This window comes from Falco peregrinus, chromosome 8 (assembly GCF_023634155.1).
Source record: "Falco peregrinus isolate bFalPer1 chromosome 8, bFalPer1.pri, whole genome shotgun sequence".
Taxonomy (NCBI): domain Eukaryota; kingdom Metazoa; phylum Chordata; class Aves; order Falconiformes; family Falconidae; genus Falco; species Falco peregrinus.
Window position 1 is genome coordinate 35451193 of NC_073728.1, and position 16936 is coordinate 35468128.

General features: G+C 41.9%; 1 protein-coding gene across 1 annotated transcript in view; it reads left to right on the plus strand.

Moving 5' to 3' along the window:
- The first annotated feature begins 7990 nt into the window (after window positions 1–7990).
- Window positions 7991–16936, plus strand: part of GPR39 (G protein-coupled receptor 39) — an 83765-nt gene continuing 74819 nt past the window's right edge. The window contains exon 1 of the mRNA XM_005242395.3: window positions 7991–9392. Within this exon, the coding sequence (XP_005242452.1) occupies window positions 8525–9392 (868 nt within the window). The 5' untranslated portion in view covers window positions 7991–8524. The remainder of the gene's footprint in view (window positions 9393–16936) is intronic.

Genomic DNA, 16936 nt, shown 5'->3' on the forward strand with positions numbered 1-16936 from the left:
GGAGACCTTCCTGACTTAGCATCCTTTTAGGATTTTGATCGATATTTTGCAGTTTCAGATTTCTTTCCTCCTAGACAGTCTTTTCTTCCTGTAGGTAGTACACAAGTCTGAGATAAAGCTTCATATTTTTACTAATTCCATTTCCTTCTTTCTGGTTAGTATCTGGAAATAATATCTGGAGAGATCATCTTTCTAGGACAGTGTCTACAGATAACTTCTGTTCCTTATCAAATGTTTATTTAGGAGCAAACCAGGCAAAGTCCATCCTGGAAGAATTATTTCCTTTGGCCTAAAGCCAAGTCCTTTATCTATTTGATTGGATGTCCTGTGAAACTATTGACTCTTGAGCAGTCTCTATTGCTAGCTCTTTTCTGTGTGCAGTGATTCTTCCTGATAGCTCTTAAGTCAAAGAGAAGTTAAGACTAGAAGCTACAATAACAAAGAAAAGTCACCCAACAGTTGGGCAATCAAAGTAACATTCACAAAACATGTGGGATATATCAGCTGATATATATACAAAGATTGGATTTGTCTCACTTTCCCTTTACATGCTGTCTCTACACTGTAGATATTACAGCTGTTACTTGTGCTAGGAGCCCTTTTTGTCAACAGAGAAAAATAGGGATGCTTGGGGCTGCAGGCATATTTAACGTGTCTTCTCTAAGATGGCATCAATCAGGTCTTGGTTCCACTGAGGAAGATCTTGACTGACATCAGGCAATCCTGGGGTGACAGTGTCAGATGTCAGAGCAGGCTTTGTGGCAGCAGGTTGGCATTTACAGCTGTTTAAAACACCTATTTTCTTAGTAGGAATAGTATGCCATGGAACATAGATAGGAACTATTGTCAAGAGGGGAGGGAATGAGGGGGAGAAAATTAGAGATTTAGAGAGCAAAAAGAAAAAAGTGATAGCTAAAATATTTTCATATTAACTTTATATAAGTCATGCTTTAAAAAATTATATAACAGCGGTTGGTTTGTTCCAGACAAAGGAGTTTCTGTATTTTTCCAAAACAGAAGAGCTCTACTTGCCTGGTATGGGAAATCATAGCATTGATCATAAATATTTACTGATAGCTAGATCTGTTTGTACTTTAACAACCACTTGGACATAATATGGTACCACATAAACACAGATGAAAATGCTATCCAAAAAACCAGTTTGGGATCCCATTTCCTATTTATTTTCATGTTCAGTTTTAGGATATGGATCTGTAGGACAGTGACCAGCCACTTCCTATGTCAATGTTTAGTAGAACAGCTGTGGTAGTGAAGGAAGTTATACAGATAAAGTAAGCCTAACTACATGCCCAAAGCAAATGAGGAACCCCCAACACATACTGCCACTGCCCAGGGACACCAGAAATAAGCATCACAAGCAATACAGGCATTAAGTCCTAGGTAGAGCATGTGCCCTATATTTAGATCAGCTCACTTCCACATTTGTTTGTTTTATATATTCCTTGCTTGACTTATGTTTACCAATATAGTACTAAATTCCCAAATAGTCCCATTACACTGTTAATTTTTGCCTCTGCATTTCAACGACAGCTCAAATGCAGTGAAGAAAAAATGCAATGTTCCTATGAGTCAATACCAAGCTCGTTGGGAAGTATGCTGCTGCCACAGAGTTAATTCATGCCCAGTGTAACTGGAAGGCAGGAGACAGAGCTGCTGCGGACTAGTGGGGAGCAGTTTCACTGTGCCACAGAGCCCTGACATGAAGCAGTGAGCCTTGCTGAGCCTTTACTGCTTGTCACTCCCCAGCCAGGGTTTCCTTCCAGGGCTGCTCTGGTTCTCCACAGCATCACCCCTGTCCTCAGGCTGTGATTCAAGGCTCTCCAGACTGGCATCCCCAGTTGCCTGCACGGCAATGCTTTTGCTGTGACTGGTGTGCCTGGGACTTTCCATCAGACCCAGTGCACTGCTGCTAGCTCAAGAAGGCAGGCTGCTGACCTGGAATGAGGCTGCAGCCGAAATCATTCAAGCACGGATTGTCTTCCAAAGCTTTCTCAGATTTTCCCAGCTACTGCATGCGGTCATAGAGGAAAAGCCCAGGATGCAGCTGTACAGAACACCTGCCCAAGAAGCCCTGGTGATATGCAGCAGCATGAGGACTGCAGGAAGGAGAACAACTCAGGCAAGTAATTGGAGACTGGTGGTTCTTCTGGACAGTGACTGAAGGTTCAGTGCTTTACGGAGCCTGTGGTGATGACATATCCTGCAGCCAAACCCCCTGAAATTCACCTAGTGCTGTCCCTGAGAACAAGAACTGAAGCCCTGCATTCTGGCCAAATTGCAGCTCTGACAGTGTTCTACTTAGAAACCCAGGTGTGGCATCCCCTGTACCCACAAATTACTACACAATGTTATTTGTCCTGCTCCACCCAGAGGTAGCTGTACCATTGTAGCAATAGGTGAAGCCCTCTGGCTTGTTTTACAAGCTAATTAAAACTGAGTTTTTTGAAGTTCCTGCAAGGGAAGAAACTGTGTAATTGTAAAATACAAGTTCCTTAAAGTGAGAAGTTCAATATTTTGAGTTCTGGCGTCATGTATGTGTTGTAAGTGAAAAAGAACAGGGTGACAGAAGTGCCCTTGCTGTGGTGACATGCTGCTAGAACTCCTTAGAATCAGGTCAAAAATCTGTCATTAGCTTACTTCAGGCTAAACCCCATCAGCTGAATTTTGAGAAAGGCAAAATGATTCTGTAATAGTTCAGCTGGGCACATGAGTGCAAGTCCTGATGGTGGTGAGATGGCAAGCACAAGAAGAAAGCAAGGAGATTATTTTTACTTCTCCTTACAATAGTAAAGCTTAATACTGCCATAAAGAGATTTTTCAGGAGACCAAAAGTGAACCATCAACATGTTTTAGAAGATTCCCATTTGGTTTGTTAGCAAAAAAAAGAACATGTACTCTGAACTGCAGTGTTTTGGTACCTGCATGTGACAGCTGTTTCCATAGATTATTGACCTTCCAGATTCATAACAAAAATTATGGAGGATTCAGGTTGTGAGAAGATGCATTTTTAGAGAAATTCTTTCTGTCTTGTAACCTGAAGCAACTAGCTACATTCAGAGAAAGAAATCTGAAGTTTTTTCTAGAACACAAGCATCACATTCAAAAGTATGAACCTCTGTTAAAAGGTGGGTTGGAAAAATACGCTGCATAGAAGAGTTTTACTTGATAACTTAAAAATATGGCATAAGGAACCAAGTATGGTCTTAAACAGGAGCTTTGAATTGTATTTTGAAGCCATTAACATCTATCTGGACAAGACAGTTTAGAGGTTACCCAGGGAAAAATGAGATTTGATTCAGTGTGCTGGGGTTGTGCCCAAAGGCTCACAGTGATGATTTCTTGAACCAGATGCTGTGCTTTGGTGCCACTGTGCTTCAGGCAAAAGGGAGTCTGAATGGATATTTCAGGAAATGCGTTCAGTACGGTCAATTCATGGTTATTGAGACTTGGGCTTAGCATATGTATTCATTTTGGTTTTAAGTTACAGCTTCTTTGTCAGACCTGGGATATAAATAAACTAATTACCTTTGGTGCCTTATTCCCAAAGGATACAAAAAGGACCAACTCATTTCAGGAGATTTGCTTTACTTGCTTTTCCCAGCCTGTCTAATCAGCTTCTCTCCATTTGGGGCCACAGCTGGCGGCCTTTTTTTGGCCTCTTAACAGCTACTGCTGTGTCAAGGGACAGAGAGAAGTGCATCTCTTTCCTTACTCCAGGAGTGGAAAATTAACCCTTTCACTTTCTTGCAAGGCAAAGTGCACTCCCACCTAATCACAGCAAACCACAGACTTCCTAGTGTATTTGGTTTACTTCAGACAACGTTGTAATTGAGTGAAGGCTTTGAACAGCTTTAATGTCTTTAATTTACAAGGTGATCAGAAAGCAGGTAGTGTATTGTTCAAGAATTCCAGATATGACTAAGTACAGTAACTATGTGTTTTCGTGCTGCAAATGTGTTTTAATTATTATGGATTAACATCAGTTAAAGCCACCAGAGCAATTAGTGAAGAGCTGTGTAAACGCATTTCTTGCTCTGTAGTCTGTATGCTGCAGGTCATGTGAGGTAGTTAGCTGAAATTCAGGGTATTAGTGAGGAGGCTCAGGTGTTGCACAGATTTTCTGTATCTTGGATAAACCATTTAGTCTCACTGTCCACAGTTTCTTCTCATGTTCCTTGCCTATTTGTAAAATACCCCGGAAGTAGTGAAGTGCTTTGATCTATTTATTTAGATGGAATGATTTGGAGCACAGTTCACTTTCTACTGTGTATCCTGGAAACACATCTGAAACCCCCTTCTCTATCCTCCAGATAAGCAAACACAATACGATATTCCAAGAGGATGGTGTTACAACAGATAACATTGCACATCAGTGAATAAAAGATGGCAGCTTTACATATGTCACCTTTCTAGAGGTAATCTAATTAGATTAGAATTCGTTATGGATACACACGTTACACAGCACATCCATTGCCCAGATTGCATAAAGCAGTCTCTCATCTTGCCAGAAGAGAAGGAGCCAAGCAGTTAATAGCACAGCGGTTGTTAGACTGTGTTGCCCAAGACAAAACTCTTAAGGAAATTAAGAAATAAACTTCACAAATGGCTTGTACTTATTTATATTATTAACTATCATGATAATCTTCCAAAGAAGAAGAATATAGCTCAAGAATTAACTCACCAGAAATATACAAAGGGATCTTAACAGTAAAGAAGAGGCTTGCTAGATTTCAGAAAACAGAAAGAAACCTTAAGCTATCTGAATGCAGTCCTTAATTATTTATATTTTTAATGAAAAATAATTTTAAAAGCCAACATGAGCTGTCTCACGCAAATTGATTTCTTAAAACATTTAAAATCATTTGGACACTACACTTTCGTCTGTGTTGTTTCTTCCTTTTATTCCCATAGCACTTTCCCCTCTGCCTGTGCAGATCAGAGTAGCTGCCTTCTGCAGAACAGCAATCTCATTTTGTTTACCTTGTGTTTCAAAGAGAATTGAACAAGCCTAGGATTCGCTTTCTCTAAACAAATACTGGCAAGACAAAGGTATCACAGCTATTCTAGGGACAAGAGGTTTGTTGAGATGGAGAAGGTAAAGACTAGCAAGAAAAAAAAGTCAATGTGGTTTTATCTGAAAAAAAAGTTAATCCTTTTCACAGCCTCATTTTCTTCGCTTTTGAGATAGCTCTCCTTTTTCATTTAAGTTTTAGAGTTTTTCAGCTAAAGGAAGTAAGAAACCAAAGTATTTTCTTTGTTCCTGTCAAGTAGCTTGAACGGTTTGAGAAGAGAAACCAGTCAGAGCAGTGTGATTAGCGTAGCCAATTAGGGTGGATTTGCATATTCACAACACGGCTATCAAGAAATAATTCTGCAGAGATAACACATGTGTGGCAATGCCTGTCTGCCAATTGGAGCACCCTGGCATCCGTGCTATATGGTAATTGAGAAATAACCATAGAGTGAATCAGCAGATTGGGCACCCTGAGCCAATCCATATGCTGGTACTGTGCAGCTTGGGAAGAAGTGCATTTGTAAGGCAGCAGCAATACGATACCCCTGCACATTGGAAAAGGTTAATATGCAATCCATTTACCTAAAATGCGACAGCATCTGTCAAATTAGTTTGTTCTTCCAAAATTAATTCCAGCTACAACTCCTACTAACTGCCAGTTTTGGGGGCCCAACCTCATCAGGAGCTTGGGGCACTTGGCTTTTAATGAGATGGCAGCTGGCCAGGGGCTGAGTGCCTTGCACCCTCTCCTACCCTTCAGCTCAGCCAGGGGTCCATGAGCATGGCAGGGTGCTAGCTGGTGCACTACACAAGGTACAGAAAGTGAGCTTTGTGCAACGGCCTAAAGGATGGATGATAAAGTTCTGCTTTCTTCTTCCCCAAAAGGCCTTTCACAAGGGTGTTATCCAAGGACCAGGCAAGAAAGCAAACAGCCCTTCAGGAAACGTTGTAGTCTCTGTTGCGTAACAAACTGGGGTGGACAAAGCACACCAGCCTTACTGTATCTGTGAAAAATCACCTTGTATACTACAACGATAATGATCCATGCTTCATCTCAATGTTTCTCTGGCTCCCAGTACTTGTAATCTCTTACCAACAACTGCATCACCGCAAGCATTCAGGTGAGCATGACTGTGGCTGAGTGAGTGACACACGGAGTCAGCTGCCGCCCTGTGCCCATGTAATGTGCATCTTCAGGATGCTCCGTTTTCTTACCAAGGGACGATTGGCAGTGTGCAGCATCTGTTGTGTGCTGATTTTAGAAAGAAATAGGGTGAAAAACTTGTGGTACTCACTGCTACAAGATATTGAGGCAAACTTCAAATCCCTAAAATTAGACCATTACACAAATCATAAGTTTATAAACTAGCATATCCACCAGGGTAAAGCCTGTGAGCCTCTCAGCCTCCATGCCACAAAGAGGCATTAAGCACATTTAGTTGGGGAGAAAAGTCTCCCTCCGGGAAGACAATTTTTTTTATAATCATCCATGACAGAGATTTTATACCTATCTCTGGAATACTCACTGCTGGTTTATCTGCCCAGTAACCTATGTAAGATTTTTTTTTTTTTTAAACGTTCTTAGTCTATGAGTATCTACAATTGTCTCTTTCCTTCCTATCCCCTTTGTGGCACCAGCTCTTTATTAGAAAGTTAATAAACTTTGTGTATGTTCTAAAGATAATATTGAAGACTGCAAAATTGTGTTCTGCATTTTATAATTGGTGTGGAAAAAAGGGGAGATCTAATCCTATTGGGCCTTCTCTCTCTTTTGCTCTCTCTCCCTTTTTCCCTTTTGATGGTAAGCAGCAAATTTTAATTAGCTTCATTTCCACAATTCAGTCATGCATATGTAATCTTTGTTCACACTTTTATAAAGTAAAATTAAGTGAAAGAAATTGGGTAATAATAGAAAGCTTGTCTGAGCAGAACAAATGTGAATTATCAAACGTAAGGAAAGATGACTGGGACTACAGGGCTTGAAGTTTTGCAAGGTTTGAGGTGATTTTTCTGAAACAGGAATGCATAAATAATGCATAGAAACAGGTGCTGATTATCCTGTTTTGGGCATCTTTTGTTCATTATATACTTGGGCTGCTGAGGTACAGTGATAACCACTGAATGCGAGGAGACTGCTTAATAACAGCTTTCTAATGTTTCTCTTTTATCATGAACTGAAAGTGTCACATGAGCTTGTCTAGTTAATAAAAATCACTTTGTGAACCCACTGTTCTTAGATTTGGTATTGGAGCAGATCACTGTACTGGGCCTCTCTCTTGATTATAGCTGCAAAAACTGTTCTGCCGTTTTGCATTGTAATTTAAAGGTTTCCTAATCCATATACACACCCTCTAATTAAATGTTTCCAGGGGTTACCTTGGGAGCCTTCAGTGCTATGGTTTGAAACTAAAACTAAAGAGTGCATTAAATTAATTCCCCCTGGGGTGAGACACAGGAGGAGGAAGTATATTTTCATCCCCTGCTACTCTGGATTATTTCAAAGCATGAGCATGATGGGGATGACTAACTTCATTATTTTTGTTATCTAACAGGAGAGGACGGAAATTTAAAGGGAGACAATCAATGTGTCGAAATCTAGAGTTCAGCTTATTTTGTAACTTCAGAGAAAACTCTTCAGAGCCTAAACAATTATTTTAAGAAGCTCCCAGTTCATCAGCAGCAAGCAAAAACCAGAACCTCCTTTTGATGTAAATCAGTCTGTGGCTGCACAAGCTGCATAACTGCTGCGGCAGATACCGAGGTCTTCATTAAAGGAAATGTGAAGTAGTGAAGCATGTTGGCATTAGCACATATAGAATTAAAGTCTGAAGCCCAGTTAATGTTAAACTCAGGAGCAGATACTTTGTCCTCAGTGCCTGTTCACACATCCAGCCTGACTCCACCAACCGAACAGCTTTAGGAGAAACACCTGGTTTTGTTCCTGAGAAGGAGCTGCTGTTACAGGAAGTGAATTTCAGACATGGGTGTCTTGCTTTTTTTTTTTTTTTTTCTCTCTAAATCAGCTTTGCTGCAGTGACTAGGGATAGCCAAGATTTAGGTTAATGGTTAACAGAGCAGCTATAACCACACAGAAACTCTGACTTCCTCCTGACGGGGCCAGGACCAAAAGCTGCCTTTGCTTGCAGAGGAAGAGGCAAGTACTAAAAGGAGAGCAGTTCACACTTCAAAGGACTGGGGAGCAGCAACCTCACTCAGTAGAGAAAGGAGAAGGAAAATCTAGAAGGAGCAAGAGGTGTTTTCCCTAAAGATTGGTAAGAGCTGCAACACCTTCCTGCTTGGCTTATTGACTCAGTGGCTGTTGCTAACGAAACGCACAGGTGTGGCTAGTTGAGACAGGTTCATTGTACCTGATTGCTCTGACCTGTGCATTTCAGTGAGAGGGGCAAAGTAAGAAAGGATTTATTTGCTGTGAATTCAAACGTCAGAAAGGGCAGGAAGGTTCTTCCTTCTTCCTCCCAGGGGTTGTTCATGGCAGGACAGACATCCCTTTCAGACTGTTCTCATCTCATTGACCACAGCCACATCCCTGAGTTTGAGGTGTCTCTTTGGATCAAGATCACTTTGGCTTCAGTGTATGTCTGCATCTTTGTTGCGGGCATCTTGGGCAATGGTATCACCATTAAGGCCACCAGGATCCTACAGAAGAAAGGCTACCTGCAGAAGGAGGTCACAGACCACATGGTGAGCCTGGCCTGCTCTGACCTGCTGGTCATCCTGCTGGGCATGCCCGTGGAGTTCTTCAGTGCTATCTGGAGCCCATTTTCCAGCCCTGATGGCAATATTGCTTGCAAGCTCTACTACTTCCTCTTCGAAGCCTGCAGTTATGCAACTGTGCTACATGTTGCCACCCTCAGCTTTGAGAGGTATGTGGCTATCTGCCACCCCTTCAAGTTCAAGGCTGTCTCTGGACCCCGCACGGTGAAGCTGCTGATTGCCTTTGTCTGGGGGACATCTGTCATAGTGGCTCTTCCCCTGCTCTTTGCTATGGGCACAGAATATCCCCTGGAAACCATCGAGGGCTACCAAGGTACGACTGCCTGCACAAAGCCTACACCTAGGCACCACCTCCCTGAGCTGAAGCACAACATGACCATCTGTACCAGCCTCTCCTCCAAGTGGCCTGTGTTTCAGGCCAGCATCTTCAGTGCCTTTGCTGTGTACATCATAGTGCTGGGATCTGTTGCCTACATGTGCCGCAGCATGATGAAAACCCTGATGATCAACAAGGAAGGAACTGTGGCAGTGAAGGGTGGACCAAGACACCAGAAGCAGTACCTAAGAAAAAGTGAGAGCTCAGAGGGCAAGAGTTCCAGGAGACAGATCATCTTGTTCCTGGGTAAGAGCCCTGTTCTACTCTGCCTCCTCTGCCCCCTTTCCACATGGGAAGGAAACCCAGAAGCCTTGATTTTATGTCACCAAGTTTCCCCAAATGGTTTATGTTTATATATGGCTTAAAATGTGCAAAATAAGGGAGTGAGATACTTTTGGTTGTGCGTATATATTTTAAGAGATGTGATTTCCCTGCTTGTTTTTGAGTCACATTTTGTCATTGGAACAGGTGGGAGGGAAGAAGGAAAAATCCATTACCGTCTGCTATTTATGTTGTTTGATTATACTGCAGCAATAGGGGTAATAGGGTGTTACTACTTGACCTTCGGGGTAGCAACAGACAACAGTTGCCTGGATATACAGTAGTGGTACTTGCATGTTTTCCCATTAAATTACAAATATATGCATATTTAGTAAAGGTCTTGATGGGAGGGAAAAATGTCTTGCAAGATCTGAAGATCTGCCCACTCTGAAGGCATGTCCCTGTTAATTCAGGATGCTCTCTGGAGGGTACTTACTTAGCCTCAGCAGTTGTGGCAGCGTTGCATCTGAGCATTAAGAAAGCTGGGCTGGAGAGTTGATTTGGTCTTGCAAATTGCTGTTGCCCTCTTTGGATTTTTTTTCCTGGTTTTATCTGAAGGCCTATAACCTTGGAATTATGTTTGATTCTGATCTTACTCACCACATTTGTCAGACAAAACCTAATCAAGCTGTCATTTTACCAATGTGGAATCTTTCTGGGCTGTGATCCATGTAGTCTCCATGTTTGTTGATGCTCTTAGAAGCACCCTTAATCATGCTGGGGCTGCATTGCTGCTAGTTTCTGTTCTGTTGGGTTGCTTAATAAGGTCCTGGATATTTATCAAATGGATAAATGAGCCATCTAGAGCATGAATGCACAGTAGACCTAGTGTTTCTGTGTTGCTTTTTGGTGCTCTGCTTGATACTACAGAGGAGGAATTGAAACTTGTTGGCCTGTCTACTTCTACAGGTTTAAGCAGATTAGTTTTTTTTGTGGTTTTGTTCTTGTTTGGTGTGGTTTTTTTTTTTTAAATTCCTATGAGCTATCTCTGCTGCTTCATCTAGTCCTGCTTTTGCCATGGTCTATGGCTGGGATGTGAAGCTGCAGGGTGAGGAGCCCAGTGTGTCCCCAACTCCTTTTCTGCTGCACCAGTGTTATAATTGGGAGCATAGTGAAAACCTGACATACAGACAAGGCGTGTGACTTAAAGGATTGGGGAAAGGATTGAGCTGCATACTGTACTGGTAGAGAGGGTGACAAAGGCTTCAAATGGGAGGTGTGACATCCCAGGCTATACACAGCTCTTCCTTGTGCTCAGAGTGTACATCTAATGAAGAAATAATCTCCTTGCGCAGGGCATCTTTTAGTCTGGGATGAGAGGCTCCATATCTGGGTGATTAAAAGGGCTCTCCGTATCCTTACTCCACTGAAAGTACTGATTTTGGGAGTAGAGGTAAGGCTAATGCTAAATACAGCATGTTGCACAAGGCAGAAAAAGAGGTAAGGCTCTGCTCTTTAAGTTAACTGCTACAGTGGGATCTCTAAATGTCTGTGGATCTCTCTCCCATTGTAAATTATCATCCACAGCTACATTAAAGCCCAGTCTAAGACCCAAATTCTGTAGTAATTTCTAGCTAGGTTGCGAGGTGAAGGGAAATTGTTGCAACTTTTATTCTCCTTGATTGTTGTTCTTGCTTAGTGGTGGTCTAGTGTGGAATAGGGCAGACCTAGTGATGCTTGCAAAAGTGTTAAGTGTAGCTGTTTGAGCTGGGCTATTTTTCTTCTTAGTAGCTGGTGCAGTGTTGTGGTTTGGATTTGGGGTGTGAACAATGTTGGTAACATACTTCTAGTTGTTACTAGGTTATGTTTATACCAAGTCAACCGCTTTCCAGTTTCTCAGACCTTGCCAGCAAAAGGCTGGAGGGGCATGGTAAATCGGGAGGGGACACAGCTAGGACAGTGACATGAACTAGCCAGAGGGATGTTCCATACTATAGAATGTCATGCTCGGGATATAAACCAGGGGGAAGTTAGCCAGGACTGCTGATAGCTGCTCAGGGACTGGCTTGGCATCAGTTAGTGGGTGGTGAGCAACTGCATTGTGCATCACTTGTTTTTTTCTCCCTTCCCTTTGAATTTTATTCCTCTCCCCTTCTGCCTCCTTTTAATTGTAATTGTTTTTGTTGTTGTTATTATTATTATTTCATTCTAATTATTGTTCTTATCTCAACCCTGGTGTTTTACATTCCTTCCTGATTCTTCTCCTCATCCCCCTCTGGGAAGAGGGGGTGGAAGTGAGCAAGCAGCTGCATGGTTACCAGCTGGGGTTAAACCATGACAAAAAGCTAAAAGAAAGTGATCAGCTTGTCCTTTGTCTTAAGGGAATTTGGTGCTAATATCTGACACTTCCTCTGTGCTCTCAGCTTTCTGGAGCCAGTAGATGCTTCTGTGAATTCCCCAAATATTTCAGTGGCAAGACTCTTAATACAAGTCTTGCTAATTTACTTGGGTTGGGAAATAAATTAATAAACTGAGGGGGAAGAAACTGTGGCCTGCATTCCTGAGAACAATGCAAAGCAATTTAATTTGGAGATTTCATAAGAGTGATGCTTTAGGGCAGTTTTAACCCAGAAGAAATGAACATATAAATTGTTTACAAATCGCTGAATTTAAATATAGTGATTTAGAAGTCATCTTTGTTTTTCATTTGACAGATGGGTCAAATTAAAACAAATACTTGTGCATTCCCAACATATTTCACTTTTAATGTGAAATGTAAATGACAGTATATAGCATGATGTCTTTGAACATCTAACCGATAAAACAATTTAGCATTTTCTTCTAGTTGTTAAAAGCTGTAAGTTCTATAAAATGGAGATTAAATTCATAAATCTCCTGACGATAAGAAAAACCTAAGTATAAGAAGACACAAGAAGGAACTGATGCTTTTTTAGTGTCACATTATTGTGTGACACTTGAGAAAATTCATGAAAATTAAATGTAAATGTTGAAAGTGAATGACTGCTTGCCATAGGTAGCGTTTATGCTTGCAGGATGGGTTCCAGATAGGGTGGCACCGCTGTTGTGATGGAGGAGGAAGGCAACAAGGGGCCAAGCAAGGGGACCACCACTGTGCTGGGCAGGCTGAGCTCATGTGGAGAAGAGCTTTTGTCCAAGGAAGGTGGCTGCAAATTTCAAATCATTTGGCTTAAAGTCTAGATGGTCTGATTGGGGATTTGAAGTCCTTGATGTGGAGATGTCAGTTCCTTCTATTTCCGGATACCTTGCTGTCCTCATGGCAGAGAGGAGGGACTGGCCCAATGGCTGCAAGAACAGCTCTGTGCCTGGTGTTGGTGTGTGGGGGTACTTCCAGGGACTGTTCAGCTTGAATTTGGTAGATTTGCCCCCGTGAAGGAATGCAAATCTGTCCCAGTATTTTGAAGAAAATCAAGTCTGGTTTTATAGAGTAGGCTGTGCAGTGCTATTCCTTCCAACTTCCCTCTATTGCTGTTGGTTTCAAGAGAAACATGATAGCACATGTAAGTCTTTGCTTAATGCTCCTGCAGTCAGGCATTTTGTGCTTTTGGATAGACTGAGGCATACTTGCTGCAATCTCTGTGTGTGTGATTTATTTAGTCATCTTCTGAGTCATGTGGTAAAAACTCCACTACTTCCAGTGGGTCGGCCCAACAATGTGAGCAGCGCAGATCAGACTGGCTGACACTTGTGGGTGACAGACACTGAAACTGTGGTTTAACTATGTTTGTTGTTAAATCAGCTTTGCTCATGTTGGGACAGCTGATCTTCTTCTCCTAGTGAAGATCTGCATGGGTCTTTGTGGCCTGTCATGAGTAGCAGGGAAAATATAGCTGAACATATTTTTTTGAGGGGTTCATAGCAGCATTTGTTAATAAAAGTTTCTCCAGCCCCAGCAGCAGAAACTGGATAACTGTAGTGCTTATGAGAATACTTAGTTGATGGCACTTTGATGAAATGCAAGGTTTTAACAGTATTTAAAATGTCCTAATGCTTGCTCCACCCTAACAGAGATTGATTCAGTCTTTGTGGCTACTCGATCTTGTCTTCTGTAGCTGTAAAGGGCAGAGCAGTGATCAGAGAGCTACCTAAACAGTCACAAGGTGTCACTGGGGACATTTTGCTGCTCAAAGACCTGATCTGAGACCCCTGCCACCACACCAGTGAGCTCTTAAGGGGTGAGTTTGAGGACGTAAAATTATTCTAACTGGGTTAGTGCAAACAAAGGAGAATGTAATGGAAGGATCTTGTAAAACAGACTCAGTGCAGTAATTATAAGTCTTGCAAAAAGAAGGCACCCTCACAGCTGAAACTATGTAGGTTAAAAATCTTGGCAATGTTAATGGGTGGCCTGCTCACTGAGAGGGGAGCAGCATGGGACAAGCCTCCATGCAAACAGCTGGCTGCCAGCAGTACCTGCTCACTGGCCGTGGCTGCATCCTTCTTGATCTGGTCAATAATACAAAGCCACATTTATACAAAGGCAGCCATATGGATTGTTATCAGACTCGGTCTGACTGACCTGAACTTGTATTCTACAATGAAGTAGGTTTTGACTACCCCAGATGAAAAAAGTATGGCTTCTAAAGCTTCTGTGATGTTTCCCTGGGTGACTTCAGTTTTGTGCTTCTGCTAAAAGCCGTAATTATTTTGTATAAAGCCGCCTCAAGCCTACCACAGCAAATATGTTGAAATAAAAAAGTCCTTTAGTGTAGCTACATCGTCTGCTTTTCTTTGTATAGACTTCCAGTTTGCTCTTTGGAGTAATACTCTTCGGTTTGCACAGCAGAGGGGTCCCTCTGCGTGGAGCTGCTAGGCGCTTTGGGTGCTTTGCCACTTGCAAGCTGGCATCTGTGCAGTGCTTTTCTGTCTCCTGACCATGATGAGATGTCCATCCATCCCAAGCTCTTCCTTCTAGAAGAGGGAAGTATCAAAGTAATCTGGCTACTATTAAATTGTTGAGGTGGATGTATTAAAGCACTGCTGTTGCTGTGCCAGTTGCAATAACCAGAGCTGCAGCTGGACCTACCTAACTGGAGACCCTACTGGTACCATCAGCTCCCCCATGCCAAGCAGGGCAGATAATTTTCATTGCTTTTTCTCGTCACTACATAACTGCAGCGTTTCTGCTTTGGGACCTTCTGATGTAAGATGAATTTTATCTACATGCCTGGACAGCAAATATCCTACAGCTTCCTTAATGAGCAGGGAAGGGAATTGCTTATCATAACCTATGGCAGTGCCTCCATATGAAAAAGACAGTGTGGTGGTAGTTTGTTTTTTGTTTTGGGTTTTTTTTTCCCCTTTTTCTTTGGTCTAACTCTTCAAGTATGTCAAATATACTGAGTGTCAACTTGAAGACAGTAGCAGTGGTGGCTTCATTTGATGCAATATGGGAACAGGTAGCTTCAGTTCTGGTCTGCTTTGTAAAGCAATAGCAGCTGGAGGCTTTACTGAGACTCTGGTAAGTGGCACAGAAGGGAAGAGACCCTGTCTCTAAATCCAAACAAAACGGGCAAAAGGGAAGGGTTGGAAAAGCTAAACAGAAAGAGGTCGGTGACCTGACCAAGGTCACAAATGCTATGGAGAGTCGCAAACGTATCTGCTGAATCTTGTGCTAGTGCCCTATCTGCCTGGCCTCTGTCCTGCCACTTTTTTTAGTGGTGACTGTTAAAACAGTGCTAGGCTACTCTTCACAGTGCTTACAGTGGCATTGGTACTGTTAGACATAGCTGCACATAGCCGTAAGCTAAAGCTAGATAAAACTTTGAGTCAGAAATTAAAAAGACCTCTTAGGATTTAAGATGGAGCACCATTTCCCCCAACCCCATATACTAGTGTTGGCAGATTAATGTTTTGCTGAGAATAAAGGTATTGTGTGTAGAAATAGCCTTTCCAAAGATCACTAAGGAAATGTATTTCATAAGGCACTTGGCAAATGGGTTTTCAGGAGGCAGATTACTTCAAGTAGTTGTGAAAAATACATGGTTGTCATCTGGAGATGACTCGGGCACAGTATAACTTGACAATAGTAGGACTTCTGTTACAGGAAAATCAGATGCTTCTTCATAGGCTGGAAACTGGCTGTGTGTTTTCCTTACTGAAAAAGGTAAAGCCTAGGGATAGAACAAAAATTGAAAGAATAACCTAATTGATTAGATTCCAGAACACAGCTCCAGCCCATGTTCTTTAAATTCGGCTTCATTGACTCCTCTTGGTTCATTTATTTAATCATTCCACTCAGCTGTCTTTCTTCAGAGACTTTGTTGGAGAAGTGCCTGAAGATAAATACGTTGCAGGCTGGATATGATTTTCATCTCTGTTTTATATGGTGTCTCCATCCACATATTTCCCTGAGCAGGGCTTCAAATTACACAAGATTCTGATTCCTGTCCAAGAAGGAGACTGAATGCACTGAAATGCGTAGCAGGGGCTGAGCAGGGAATGTGAAGCACTTAAGCAACAGACTGGGGTCTGGCCTTTCAACTGAATGGGACACATGCCCTCTACCGCTGGTAAGATTTTTCTTTTAGGTGCTGCTTTCTGGAAAAGAGATCAAAGCAAAGGATTTACCTACTGGTGTTAAGTAAAATTTGCTTTCCTCTTCTCTGCAAAAGTATTAACCTAGTGTCAATGGCAAAACTGATCAATGCTACTGAATACTGATAGCACAAAACCAAAGCTCAGCTATTCAACAGATGACAATGGAAAAGCCACATTCAGGGATCATGGCTTCTCAAGGAATTCTGTACAACCAACCTCCTCTGAAGAGCTGTGGGACTTCTGTTGCTTTTTAAAAAAATACATAGCCACAGTAAAATAGACTCAAGGCAAACTTCCAAAATCTAGATATCTGTATGTTCAGTTTTCCCACACTGTAATTTAAAAATGAACACAAGCAGAAACCAGCATAATTTTCCTTGCTATTGTACAGAAAATGATTTATCTACTCTTGCTTTAACTGGACTCACGTAATAGAAGATCGTGCTTTTGACTTAAGTAGACAGTCTTCCTTTCCTCCTGTGCTGAGGGATGGCAAAATGGTACAGAGAGAAAAAGAATGGAAGAATAGGGACTGATTGAGGCCAGCACCCCCAAGGTATTTAAGACTTTTGTAGTTTTAATGGAAAAATCAATGTGTGATTACACTCAGCATTAGAGTACTTAAAAATTGCCTCAACATGAAAAGTCTGCAGCTTTAAAAACAACCTAACCCTGCAAATACTGTAGTCAGAGAATGAAATCCATCACTAGTGTGAACCATATAACTCTCCATATCTGCAGATACGGTCTCTGTGGACATGTGACTACTGCCTTTGCTTCTTTGCATGAGAAGTGCATGAGGACAATGAGTGCTTTACTGGTGCTTAGTGAAAATTGCATCTATGCTTTTGTATTTCACCTGATACCTACAAGGAAATTGGTATTTCACCTGGTTTGATATGGAGCTATAGGTGTTGGTGTGCTGCTTCACCCTAGCTCATCCTATGGCA